This window comes from Colletotrichum aenigma (assembly GCF_013390185.1).
Source record: "Colletotrichum aenigma strain Cg56 chromosome Unknown KSG_Cg56_contig06, whole genome shotgun sequence".
NCBI classification, from domain to species: domain Eukaryota; kingdom Fungi; phylum Ascomycota; class Sordariomycetes; order Glomerellales; family Glomerellaceae; genus Colletotrichum; species Colletotrichum aenigma.
In genome coordinates this window covers 3,366,751-3,379,488 of record NW_023500912.1, presented here as the reverse complement: position 1 = coordinate 3,379,488, position 12,738 = coordinate 3,366,751, and the positions used below count along the sequence as shown (strand labels likewise).

The 12,738-nt window shown below is 51.7% G+C and overlaps 4 protein-coding genes across 4 annotated transcripts; 2 read left to right on the top strand and 2 right to left on the bottom strand.

The window, feature by feature from the left end:
• Window positions 1-1,377: 1,377 nt before the first annotated feature.
• Window positions 1,378-4,012, top strand: CGCA056_v009922 (putative transcriptional regulatory protein; the record flags this gene model as incomplete). The annotated part of the gene is made up of 7 exons (XM_037325169.1): window positions 1,378-1,406; window positions 1,686-1,921; window positions 1,974-2,432; window positions 2,487-2,634; window positions 2,688-2,765; window positions 2,815-3,132; window positions 3,202-4,012. 7 exons carry the CDS (start codon window positions 1,378-1,380, stop codon window positions 4,010-4,012), a joined length of 2,079 nt encoding a protein of 692 aa, XP_037176937.1.
• A 124-nt stretch (window positions 4,013-4,136) lies between these two features.
• On the bottom strand, window positions 4,137-7,298 carry hyuA-4 (putative D-/L-hydantoinase subunit A; the record flags this gene model as incomplete). The annotated part of the gene is made up of 4 exons (XM_037325168.1): window positions 4,137-4,385; window positions 4,443-5,008; window positions 5,071-7,173; window positions 7,253-7,298. The coding sequence occupies 4 exons, from the start codon at window positions 7,296-7,298 to the stop codon at window positions 4,137-4,139; spliced, it is 2,964 nt and encodes a 987-aa protein (XP_037176841.1).
• A 1,856-nt stretch (window positions 7,299-9,154) lies between these two features.
• Window positions 9,155-10,782, top strand: LIP4-5 (Lipase 4; the record flags this gene model as incomplete). The annotated part of the gene is made up of 4 exons (XM_037325167.1): window positions 9,155-9,636; window positions 9,688-10,192; window positions 10,256-10,386; window positions 10,440-10,782. 4 exons carry the CDS (start codon window positions 9,155-9,157, stop codon window positions 10,780-10,782), a joined length of 1,461 nt encoding a protein of 486 aa, XP_037176939.1.
• A 136-nt stretch (window positions 10,783-10,918) lies between these two features.
• RDH8 (Retinol dehydrogenase 8) lies at window positions 10,919-11,862 on the bottom strand (the record flags this gene model as incomplete). Its single annotated transcript, XM_037325166.1, has 2 exons — window positions 10,919-11,313; window positions 11,367-11,862. 2 exons carry the CDS (start codon window positions 11,860-11,862, stop codon window positions 10,919-10,921), a joined length of 891 nt encoding a protein of 296 aa, XP_037176241.1.
• Between the last annotated feature and the right edge of the window lie 876 nt (window positions 11,863-12,738).

Genomic DNA, 12,738 nt, shown 5'->3' with positions numbered 1-12,738 from the left:
CTCGGCCGGCCGCTCGGCGTTGCATTGTGGCACGCGGGGTGGGCTTTCGGCGGCAAAAGAAACAGCGCAATGTCTCCGTGATCGGTGAAAACGATATTGAGGAGGGCTTGGCAATTTGAGATTTGGTTTTGGCGAGTGATGGAAGCTTGGAACCCGAGCTCATCACGTAAGATGGTGGGGTCCCTGTGGGTGGCGTTACAACGCGGTTGCTTAGTAGTCTGGGTTCGCGGTGGTTGAAGGTTGGAACTGTCGAAGCAATTCAATCGGAAATAAAATAGTCAAGTCTTTAGCAAATCCCAGAGACATAGAGCTAAAATATTGCATGGTAGAAGGGATATTGGGGATAGTTGAGAACAACAACACAGAGCGACGGGAGAACTACCCTCTTTAGCTTGTAGACACCACTGTCAGCTCAGCGCGAATGTCGAAGCTCTGTTGCTGAGTTGCACTAGACTCTTCGTGAAAAGTCCAAAACGCATTGTGAATGAGACTAAAACGATCTCAAATTTCTTTTCCATTCATATTAGTTGAAAGGTCCGTCTAAGCGCATCAGAAGGCTGGCAGCTTCAATCTGCAATCAAAACTGACTTGAAAACTGCCTAATCGTTGACATGTGCTTAATCTTTCTTCAGCTTGTGTGACCATGTCATCCAATAGCAAGAGTCGTATGTATGAGAACTTCTTCAATCGTTGCCACGGACGGCCAAAAACCTACAAATTAAAATGCCCCTACTGTCTAGTTGATAACAGTGTCTCCTGGTCCATTCGTACAGACTAATCTAAGCAGTAAAGTCTTCACTAATCCTGTTATTGGATTTTCTGCAAAGGCCCACGCAGAGAACTTTTGCGCTTTTCCCTCTCATCGTGCTGATTACCTTCATCATTGCCTAGGTCCAGCTACACGCTCAGCTCTGTAATGCTTAAGCTCCGGCGATATCGTGTTGCTTAGGTTGTGGATCCTTCCACCCTGGCCACGCTGATAACGGCCTCTCAGCGCAGAATTACAATTGACGAAACCTGCAGAGTTGAACCTATGCTAGAAAGGACGCTGATGAAATACGAATTCGTTTGCCACCTAAGATTAGTGAACCGAACCCCCAAATGGCAAGTCCATGACGAACGTGGTTGGTCACGTTGCACAGAGGGATTCAGTGCAGGGTTTCTCAGCCATCGCGCTGTCAACTGTCAACAGGCACCCATCCCACTTCAATCAACCCCGCAATCTTCAGCGCACCGGCCAAGTTGTGAAAAAGGGTCCAAAACAAATTGATTGTCATGTGACCGCGGTGGTTTTTGTCCCGCACCTTTGCCAGCCCCTTACGCGCGCGACTGACCGTCTCTTTGGTAGTGGTTGCCTGCCTGCATGCCCACTTGAAGATGGAGAAGAAAAACGTGAAGCGGATATCGTAAGTTGATCTCAGTACGTCAACTTGAATCAGAAAGATACTAAACATGTAATGAAACAAGGTGTAAACGGTGTCAACAGAGAAAGGTACCGCGGTATTTGTAATCCCCGGAGTCCCTCCGATATCTCCCGCCCCGTCTTCGCCGATGGCCGTCGGCCACCGCCGCATTGTGGAAGTCTCGTCCGGCTGACAACGGCGCCGCTCTCAGATCCGATGTTCCCGCACATTCCCGTGCGCCAATTGCTCCGCAGCTTCGGCTAAGTGCGAGTTTCGGGACAGCGACTTCAAACGGCCGCCGGTGTCACGTGAGTATGTTGCGGCACTGGAGTCTCGCATAGCCTCGCTCGAGGGCTTCTTGGCTCGGCTCAAGGAAGCTAGCAACGATGAGCGAAACCAGATCTTGGACGAAGTTGAGATCAAAGACTACGTACCGTCTTTCTCTAGCTTGCCCTTGGAGGACGAAGCTGCGTTGAGTGAGGCTTTGACCAAGGCGACCTTGCAAGAGACTTTGGATGGTGAGGTTCTTAAGAAAGTGGATGCAACATGTTCTGGTGACTGACAGTCCAGGCTCTATGATTTACCACGGCCCAACCAGTATCTTTCAAAATGACTACGGAGATACTTGCGGCAGCTCATCGGGCAACTCGAAGAAGTCCCCCTTCCAGGATGGCAGAAGCAACCTCATCAACCAGACAATGCGTTTGTGCCTGGGTCTTTTCTTCTACTGGCAGTATCCACTGTTCATGTTCATTGACAGGGAGGCTTTTGTAGCTGAATTCGAGGACAACCCCATCGACGGCGACTTTTGTTCTCCTCCTTTGATCTATGCCGCAGCTGCAATCGGGGCCCTAATGTCGAAGGATCCTGAAATCAGGTCCCGGGCGCAAGGTTTCGCGGATACGGCACAAAGTATCCTGACAACGGAGGGCCTGAGCGCCCCGAGACCAACCTCTGTGCAGGCTTTGCTTTGCTGTGGATATTACGAGGTCGGACAAGGAAACATTTCGAGGGGCTGGATGTTTGCTGGTACGCTAAGGTGATCCCATTGCCGCATTATTCGATCGCTCACGCGAAAGGCAGGTATGGCTTTCAGAATGGGCCAGGACATTGGCTTTCAACGAGAACCGACCCACTGGGGCTCAGAAGACAGGCCGAACTCGAAGTCGCCTTTCCCTTTCGATAACGAATTTCGACGCCGGATCTACTGGGGCTGTTTCTTATCTGACAAGTTAGTCTTGCAGGTTATTTCTCAATCGATGGCGCGCTCTAATTCGTGTGCAGAATCTTCAGTTTGTTTCTAGGCCGCCCAACATTCATGTACGAGAATGACGCCGATGTCAATTTGAGCGAGCCACTGCCGTCAGTTATCCTCAGAAGCTTGCAGTGCCTTCCGCTGACAGGACTATAGCCATGACCCTCCGGTTTGGGAAAACTGGCTCTTTTCCCATGACCTTGGCTTTCTGAAAACGGTACGCCCGGCTGGGCCAAAATTGACTCTGCTGTTCAACCAGCAAATAGAGTTAGCCCGAATAATTCACGACATGCTCTCTACGACATTTGCGCCTAGGAAAAAGACAGATGCGCATGCTAGGCGTTGGACTGAGGTGTCGCTCAACAAGCTGAACGCCAGACTTGTTGCCTGGCATGAGGCTCTTCCGACGAATATGAGATGGAAGAAGTGGTTTACCAATAAGGATAACCTGCAAGTCAACGTGGCCATTTTACAGTAAGTATTGCATTCTCTGACTTCGATGGGAATAGTAGACGGAGGTACTCACACTCTCTTCTTTGGAAGCACTCTCTACCACAGCACGCGCATCAGCCTTAATCTGCCCTTCATAGCCTCGATAGGATCCATGCCATCGTTGTCAGAAGACAAGCCCGAAAATGAAAAGAACCCGCTCGCCAAGTCGTTCAGAGTATGCAGAGCGGGGGCGGAGGGTATCGTGGATGTGTTGCAGCGCTTCAAGAGTGAACATACTCTCGGCAATGCGCCTCTTCTTTTCGTGGGTGGTTGCATCTTGGCTATGAATGCGATAATAGTTACTTGTAGGCACATGAGTAATCCCTCGTCACTAGCCAACGACACCCTGCTACCTATATTGGACGACGCACTGCAAGACATGGCTCATTCGTGGTCACTCGCGGGAGAGGCCAGGCTGAAGTTTAAGAGCGTGCTGGATGCGAAGACCCGCCGGAGTGCTGGTCCACCCACAGAGGCAGAGAGACATGTCCCGGGATCTCGCAGCGCCTCAGAAGTACCTGCGTCGATGCCGGTCTTGCATGAGGAGCTTTCGACAACAGCCGCAACGACTTCAGCGATTGCATCCGCACCGGACCCCAATGTGGCCTCGCCCGGGCCTGGTGGGCCCATCGATCCTACTCTCATTACACCGGGGGATGAATCACTAGGAAGCATGGGAATAGCAACACAAAGCGGTGACCTGGAAACTCCTGGACACCATGTCTGGGAGCCGATGAGCTTTTTGGGCAGCGAATCGGCGTATTGGGCTGAAGTAGGCGACAATTTCCTGGCTGAATCAGATTTGAATTTCTTTGACGGTGTGCCGGAGTTTGACTGGTCAGATCAGCCACCGATACCATAATGATTTGTGAGAATTTAACTTTTTGGGGTATTTCTGATAGTAATAAACTGGGGTAATAGCGGATCTCGATATTCTTCCTCCCACCCACCGTTTTATTTCGCGAAGGGTCTTACGTGTTGCCATCTTATGCTTTCGGTCGGAATTCATCGATAACACTGACTGGCTTGGTGTAGCTCAGCTCAGTCTTGTAATCGTGGGGGAGGCCAAAAACCTTTGGTCCAGCAATCTCGAGGGCACGCTCGGTTGCCCAAAGGGGATGGCCCGCCATGACCATGACGGCCACCTTTAGGCCGTATCTGTATTCCTGAACACCAATGGCTTCGCCAGTGGAGGTGTCAAGGAGGAAGATCAAGTCGGGAACAGTCGCGATGACCTTTTTAAAATAGTTAACATCATTGTCAAGCAAGTTGTCAGTGGGAACCAGGCTTACCTTCTCCGTGCCGTCCTCAAGCTTGCCCAAAACGCCGAGGTTCTCATTCATGAACGGAACCACAACTTCCTTCAAGCCCTCGCCAATTCTGTCCGTATCCGTTTCCATCTCGCTTTCACTCAGCCTCTCAACGGTCACCTTGCCCAGGCTGTGTGCCGTCGTTGTCAGAGTGCTTTCAACGCCACGGATCTTGCCCTGAAACAGCACCTTGGCGCTACCAGGACCCCCAGCAGCCTCGATCAAGTTCTTGGTGACCGTTGAGACCGTGCCGGCTTGCTGCGCCAAAGCGACTACGCGTCCCAAACGCCATGCTAGTGAGTAAGTGTTGGGGATTCCGACCTCGCGCATCAGCTTTCCGGGGATAGGACGGCCGGCAGCGCCGGCGGCTGAGCCCATGGCCACGCATGCATCACGAATAGCAATTCCTGCTGAAGTCTCATCGGTTTGTGTCGCGGGGATGACAACGTTATGACCGGTTCCACTGCAGAGAGTTACAGGGAGGAGCTCGTTGACGGACTTGGCGTGGATATATTGGGAGACCATCTCAAACTGGGGGTAAGCTCGGCCTGTGGACATAGTGTTAGCAATACGAACGGTGTATTGGAGTCCGTTAGTCTGAGAAACCTACCCATCATATCTCCGTCAACCGTGGGGATATCGTAGTACCGTGAGCTTCCCCAGATAAGGGTAGCGACGCCATTTGCTCCGCCGATCTCGGTGGCAATCAGTCTCTCAAACTTGGTCTTCATCTCCTTCTCCATCTCCTGCATGGCATGCCATACGCCGTGTCCTCCGGGACGCTCGATACTAACAGCCGGTGTACCGACACTAGCAACGGGGGGCATCATCTCCTCGTCCTTTAAGTCCTCGATGCGAATGATCTTCATTGTCTCTCCTTCTGTAAGAAGCTGTCTCAATTGGAGATAAGGGGCGTATGGAGACCCGCCGCCACCGCAACCAAGGATGTAGCAGCCGATAGACAAGAACCTTAGGTCAGTCTCGGAGAGAGTCCAGAGACCGCTCGACTCGATCTGCGGGCGGTAGGTCTTAAGATCGACGGTATCATCCTCGTCCGCATCACCAGCATCTGTGTTTTCATGCTTCTTGGTCTCCTCAAACATCTCCTCGTCAACGAGTTGGTCAGGGGCCGCCGTCTTGGTCATCTCCGAGTAAACCCGCTGATGGTCCGCAGGCAGCGCAACCTCGATCTTAATGGAGGTCTGGTTCTCCACGTATGGCACGCCGGCAACTTCTTCGTGGAGGACTGTAACAGAGCTGGAATCACCCCCCTTGGCGATACCGTTTTCAATAGCTCTGGCCTTGACCTCCGCAATGCCGCCCTGGATATCTGAGCCGTAGACAATGGTCTCAGCCGAGCCATAGATCTTGGCGATGGCGGCACCGATGGCGTTGGCAACGCCAGCATGCTCAGGCAGCACCACTTTGCTCACGCCGGTGAGCTCTGGCGGGCAAAGGACGGAGCCACCTCCGACCAGGATAACGGTGCACGGCTCGGGAGACAGTTTGGCGCGATCGATGACAGATTCCAGCATCTTTCTGACTCGCGCCTTGCCCTTCTCAACAGTGTCGGTCGGCAAGGCAACGGTGGTATTGCCAATCTTTGCACCCGATGCAACAGCAATATCTGTCGCCGTGGCCACCTCGCCTCCGAAGCACAGCGCCTTAGTAACAAGGTCATGACCGACGCTGTCGGGTCCGACAGCAACAGATCCCTCGTCGCCAACATGTAGGATGGAACCTCCGCCCAAGCCGATGCTCTCGACTGAAGGCATCTCGAGGTTGACCTTCACGCCAGCCAGGGCTGTGTAGCTCTTGGATAGACGAGGGTATCCGTTCTTCAACAGATAGCCCACATCAGAAGTCGTGCCGCCAATGTCAACGACGATACTGCCAGATTGATCGATCGCGTCCGACGCAAGGAAAGCAGCACCTCTGATGGAGTTGGTGGCACCCGATGAGAAGATCTTGATGGGCGCCTGCATGGCTTCGGAAAACGGCAGAAGGTGGCCAGAGTTGGAAGTCAAGTACAGCGGGCACTGGAGACCGATCCTACGCATGGCTCCGATGAAAGCCCTGATCGTCCGCTGGGCGAAGTTTAGAATCGAGGCATTCAGAATCGTGGCGTTCTCGCGGGCAAGGAGACCCGGACCTGCGATATTGTGAGACAGGACGATGTTGACATCTTCTCCAAGCTCATTGCGAAGAATCTTAGAGACCTCGTCTTCTTGGTGGTAGTCTTTGTCGGTAGAGCAACCGATTCCAACAATGGCCACGTTCTTCAGCCCTTTGGACTTGATGATGGCCGCTTGCTCGCGGATCGCTGCCTCATCGATGGGTCCGATGAGTGTGCCGTCGATGTTGCATCCGCCAGGGATGATCGCAGAGTGTCCATTGATGATACGCTTCAGAGCTTTTGGCCAGTCTGCGAAAGGCGGTGTTCCTGTGGAAAAGTTATGAGAGGCCAAGCGAAGGACTGCAATCTTCTCGACACGCGATGTGTCTCTCTCAATGATTGCGTTCAAGAAATGCGTTGTGCCGATGGCGAGAGCAGTGATGCTCGCCGGGTTAATGGTTGACGAGTCCAACAGAGCTTTCAGCGTTGCCTGGACAGAGAGCGTCACGTTGGAGGTGGTCGGGGCTTTGTGAGACGCAACCACGGCGTCCGCACTGGTCTTACAGACATTGAGCAAGACGCTGTCCGTGTTGGTACCTGGAAGATACGGTTAGTTTCCAGACGCAGAGGAGTCGGTGTAAGTGACACGGGTCCGGGGGCCCTGTCGGTCGCTCACCTCCGACGTCTACTCCAACCACCAACGTCCCATCCGTCGAGGCCATTTTGACCAGACTTTTCGTGCGACGGGGGCTGAAAATTGTCGCTATGGCCGTTACGCTGCGGAAAATCGGCTTCTTTACGATTCCAAAGCACGCCACGTTTGACTTGATTGAGGCGATCGCAGGCAAAAGGGCTGTTTGGTCGTTAGGAGCGGCTGTCGGTGATGACCTCCGTGTACTCTGAAGGTAGTTGACGCAGGCAGATTCAGCCGGGAGGTGGGGTTCAAGTAACGGAGTCCAACTCCGTTCATCGGCGACCGTATGCGACCCTATCTGGGTTGGGCGCACTAAAAGCGAGTGACCCTCTCGCTAATGCAATCGCAACCACTTTTGCCAGGGCTACGCGTATGGGGAAGGTGGATGACATGCAGACGGTTAGGGCGTCTCGGAGTTAACCCTTCGACCCCATTCTCGCCTCTATTGGCCTTGAGTTAGAAAACTGCTTATGATTGATGAATGAAAGTTATATCTTGGCACTATCCTTCAGGATTTGCATCTTGCCAGCTCAATTTTAGGTGCCTGACTGAATCGCTAGTGATAACAAGAGACTTATCCGAACGATGATAGGCTTCATGATCACGCGATTTCTCTGGGAAGTGTCGACAATACTATTTGTGGCAGATAGCAATATTCAGAGTACAAGTCCGAGCCGGGTCTACTCTTTGTTACGAATGACTCGTAAGAACGAAAAGAGTGCAGTTTTAACAAGTCCAGCGAACGCTGAACTCCTCTCACCCACAGCGACGATAACGGCCATGATTGATTTTTCAATACGCTTCACAAGAACCTTACGTTTGTATGGTGGTATTTACACTTCTTTCAGTTTGGCTTCAAAATTGGCTTGAAAAAGCAAGGAAGACAACGTAGAGAGAATCACATAGAACGTAGCTGATGAAGATGTTGAACTTCAGAAACCTGACTCAGTAACTGTGGAAGACGCCAGTGGAACCAGCAGGATCCAGGCTGTCCAAGCAGTTTGGGGGAGGCATGGAAAACTGACAATCGTACAGGTAGAGCGGTGAGTTCCGAAAGAGAGCATTGCAGTCTCGCACTGAAATGGTTTATTTTGCATACGTCGGCATCGGCTCAACGCTGTCGGGCTTGGTTGTCGCAATTTCCTACCCCAACCGCATCCAGTGCTCAAGTCAGTCGATCATTCCTGTTGCTTCCCGCGGCATTATTCATGTTATTGCCATCTCTCCAAGTCTGGTCTCTGTTGCAAGAAGGGGCTAAAAGCACCCGCTCGAGTAGGTAAAATTATTGTAATATCTTACAGAGATACACAGGACTTTGTCGAGAACTGGGTGTAGTCGAAGACCAACACGAACACACAACATTATGGAGTACACTTATGAAGGCGACGGCATCCTCAGTTGATGTTAGAGAAGTGTGATTATAATTGATATTACTCAGATGCCCAACTGTGATTCTCATTGGCACCTAAGGTATTCAACGTATCCTTGAGTTTGTTGCAGAACACTGGATAGGTACCTACTGTGTGATAACTGGTATCGGTAGGTTGTCGTATCTGCGGGTATCCTGTCTCGTACTGCTATCCTTGAACTCAAACGCAATTACAGACTCCTACCTATCTTTCATTCCAGGTGAAATGCTTCTTTTGACGCAGGCGATAAACGTTCAAAACTTGACTGCACGCAAATCCGGAGTCCAACTCCGTCATGTGTATGTGACCCGCTGTGACGTGACCAGCCAATTCCCGGGTCGAGGGATCCAGCAGCCAGCATTAGCGCAATCCGAAGCTATCAACAGCGGTCCGGCCCACCGTACGATAGCTTAAATACCCCTCCGCGGGGTTTCTCGCCGCATCTGAGTCAATTGAAGAGCAAGCAGCATCCGCGATGTCGGTCATAAGCGAGAGCAAACACGGCGTTGAGTACCTCACGGTCGATTCTACGTTCGGGGCAGTCAAGGGGTTCATTAATAAAGATTATCCGGACGTTGCCCAATTTCTCGGTATCCCCTTTGCAGAGCCACCAATAGGGTCCCGACGCTGGCTTCCTCCCACACCGAAAGCGCCTCTGACAGCGATTGATGCTACGAAATTCGGGCCCTCATGTCCGCAACAGAACAAAGGCGGCAGACCTTCAGTGTACAACACAGATGTTCCTGAACTTCAGATCAGGGATGAGACTTCCGAAGATTGCTTGTCGCTATGTATATGGGTACCAAAAGAGGCAGTTGAAGGCGCATCAACAGCCAGACTGCCCGTCATAGTCTTCATCACTGGCGGCGCGTTCCTCGTTGGCGGCACAACTGTGCCATATCAAAATCCCACGCCATGGGTTGAAAGCAGTCAGAGACATATTGTAGTATCCATCAAGTAAGGAACATTGATCAAAAAGCTCAGAATCCTACTGATTCCGAAATGCAGCTACCGCCTCACAATCTTTGGCTTTCCAAATGCCGCGGGCCTCAATCCTCATGAGCGAAATCTAGGCCTCCTTGACCAGCGTCTCGGTCTGGAATGGGTGCACAAGCACATTGCATCATTTGGCGGCGACCCGTCGCGAATGACGCACTTTGGTCAGTCTGCGGGTGCTCGCAGTATAGATGCTCACACTTTCACGTACCCCGACAAGCCTCTGGTCAGAAATATTATCATGAACTCTGGCTGCGCGCTGCCTCCACTTCCAGTGAGCGATCCCGAATGCACACACTTCAACTTCCTAGCAAAGTCTATGGGTTTCGAAGGTGGTGATGCTGTCGCCGAGCTGGCGTTCATGAGGCAGCAGCCAGCCGACAAGCTAGTGGATGCGATCCGTGAGCACTGGGTGACTAGTGCAAGGCCATTCTTAAGTTTTAGGCCTATTGTCGACGGTTTTACTCTGTTTGACGATTACGAAGAGCGTGTCAAGTCCGGAAAGTTTAGCAAGCTTGTAAGACTACTTGATTCGAAGTCTTGGGCAGAAACGAGAACACCATAAGCTGACCATCGCCAGCCTGCGATCTGCGGGACGATGAATGACGAAGGCACTGCAGTAGCGTTGTATAACCCCGAAGGTCCAGACCCAACGGTAGCAGAGCGAATCACAAAATGTTACTTCCTTGGACCTATGGTCAAAATGGCAAGGTAATGAACAATATCAGCGACGAGAGAGATGTACAAAGCTGACCTTAAAATAGGGCGCGTTCTGCCCATGCTCCTACTTTTCGCTTCTTGTTCAAAGACTTTGCGCCACCCGGCTCCAGTTCGTTCCCCAACATCTCACCGCGACCTTGGCTTCGGGCGTATCATAGCTCAGATATGCCCTTGGTTTTCGGCACCCATTCATGGGCCAGGGGTCCTTCGACACCGCTTGAGGAAAAGGTCTCTAAAGCCTGGCAGGACCTTTATGTTGCTTTTGCAGAGGGTGGCCCGGACGGACTGAGAAAGCTGGGTTGGAACCACATAAGTGATGGTAAAGGAATAATAATAGGTTGCGGTGAGAAGGGTTGGGAAGTAGCACCTCTTGAAGAGATTGACTGATAGTGACAACATCCTAGGATGATGTGATTACCCTATTTCATACAGATTTAAGTTTTCGAAGGCCAGATCCAGGCTTCGAGTTCTTCTATGCAACACGTGTGTTGCCTTCAGGTCGTGCGATGTCTCTTCTACATGCTCACTTCTCAAGATATACATTATCGCAAACGTCTCCGAAGACCTCCATGGTTCTTTGATATCCAGCGATCACCTCGTCAACACGCTTCGACACATCTCTCCCAAGAGGCAGCATCCTCTCTCCTTCTTTTCCTCTCCCGGTACCAGTGCCAGTGATTACTTCGTAAATCACTTGAGACGCTTTCAGATGATCACCGTCTGCGGGAAACCCATCCGTGGAGGATGCCGCCATGATTCGATACACCTTCTCCATTGCGCTTCCCTCATAGTCCGCCGGAGTTGGTGTGCTCGCCAACTTCACCGATGGGCCCATGTTGGTGTCGAATGATCCAAGGGCCACTGATAGTACGCGGACGCCAAAAGGGGCCATCTCCTTGGCGAGGACTTTGCTGACACCTGCGGTCGCGACAGTCAGCTTTGAGGCCCCCGATAATATGATGCCTACATACCATCCATAGCTGCCTTCGCAGCAGCGTAGATTCCCATCGATTCTCTGCCCTCCAATCCTGCACCTGAGCTGATGTTGACGATAGCGCCGCTCCTCCTCTCTCTCATATGCGGCGCCACGGCTCTCATCAGACGATAGGCCCCGAAGAAAACAGTGTCCATCTGCGCTCGGGTCTCCTCTTCCGTAAAGCCTTCAGCTGGGCCATGGATAGACCACCCGGCGCTGTTCACGAGAACGTCGATAGCAGTGCCATTCTTCTCAAGATCGTTCACGACATCTCCTGATTTGAGATCATCGACATCCAACCGTAGCCATTGCCCGCCGCCTTTCTCAACTTCTTTGACCAGCTCGGGGGTCTTCTGGGGACTGCGTGACGTCGCAATCACATGGTGTCCGTTTTTCAAGGCAATTCGTGTCAGAGCCAGGCCGAACCCTGAAGAGCAGCCGGTGATGAGCCACGTGAGGGGTCTATCGGGGACAATAAGCTGGTTTGACATATTGAGTAGTTGACGATATTGTGTGCTGTGAAGGCGACATCACGGCGAAAGCCTATACCCAGAAACTTCCTCAAATATTAGAAGCCAACAGCTCTCGGCTTACATCAATTTTAAATCCGTAGGCCCGACCGCCGCTTAGTCTCCGGCGACTTCTTTGACGGCCCCGCATCGGCCGCATAAGGCGGTCCAGCCGTTTCCGGACTTAAGGTGAGCCGGCCGTGGCTAAGCTCCGTCCATGTGAGGTTGAGTCTTACAAAGATCCAAACGCCATCATTCATAGGGTTCAATCTCGGGTAGGCGATGCGAGAAGACCGCCGGATTTCAGTATGCGGCCGGTGAGCACCCTAATCATGTGAACTTTTCACAAATTGATGCGCAAGGATGGATGCAAGGCCCAACCGCACGATGCGAACATGCGCTTAGCTAGCGATCAAGTTAAAGTTGCGGGAGATGAATATAGGGTGAAAAATCGTACTCTAATCATTTTCTATTAAACCGCCATCTTCCACGCAGGCGCATGCTGGACAAGCCTCAATGGAGAGCACTCATTTTCCAACCTTGGTTGCGGGACTGTGGCTGGGTACATAAACAGGTCATTTGGAGATTCTTGCAGGGTCGGTTAGCTCAGTTGGTTAGAGCGTGGTACTAATATGTCATCTGACATGTTCAGTAATGCCAAGGCCGGGAGTTCAAGCCTCCCACTGATCACACCTTTTTGGCATTTCCTAGGATCAACTCTTTCTTTTTTCATTGGATTTGTCAACTTCTTAACTCTTGAAATTTCAATGTTTTTGATGTGAGCTTTTCAGAAGGTGAGTCGCCAGACAAGAAGAAGGAAACGTAAGCCCCACCTAATAAAAGCACCATTTACTTTAA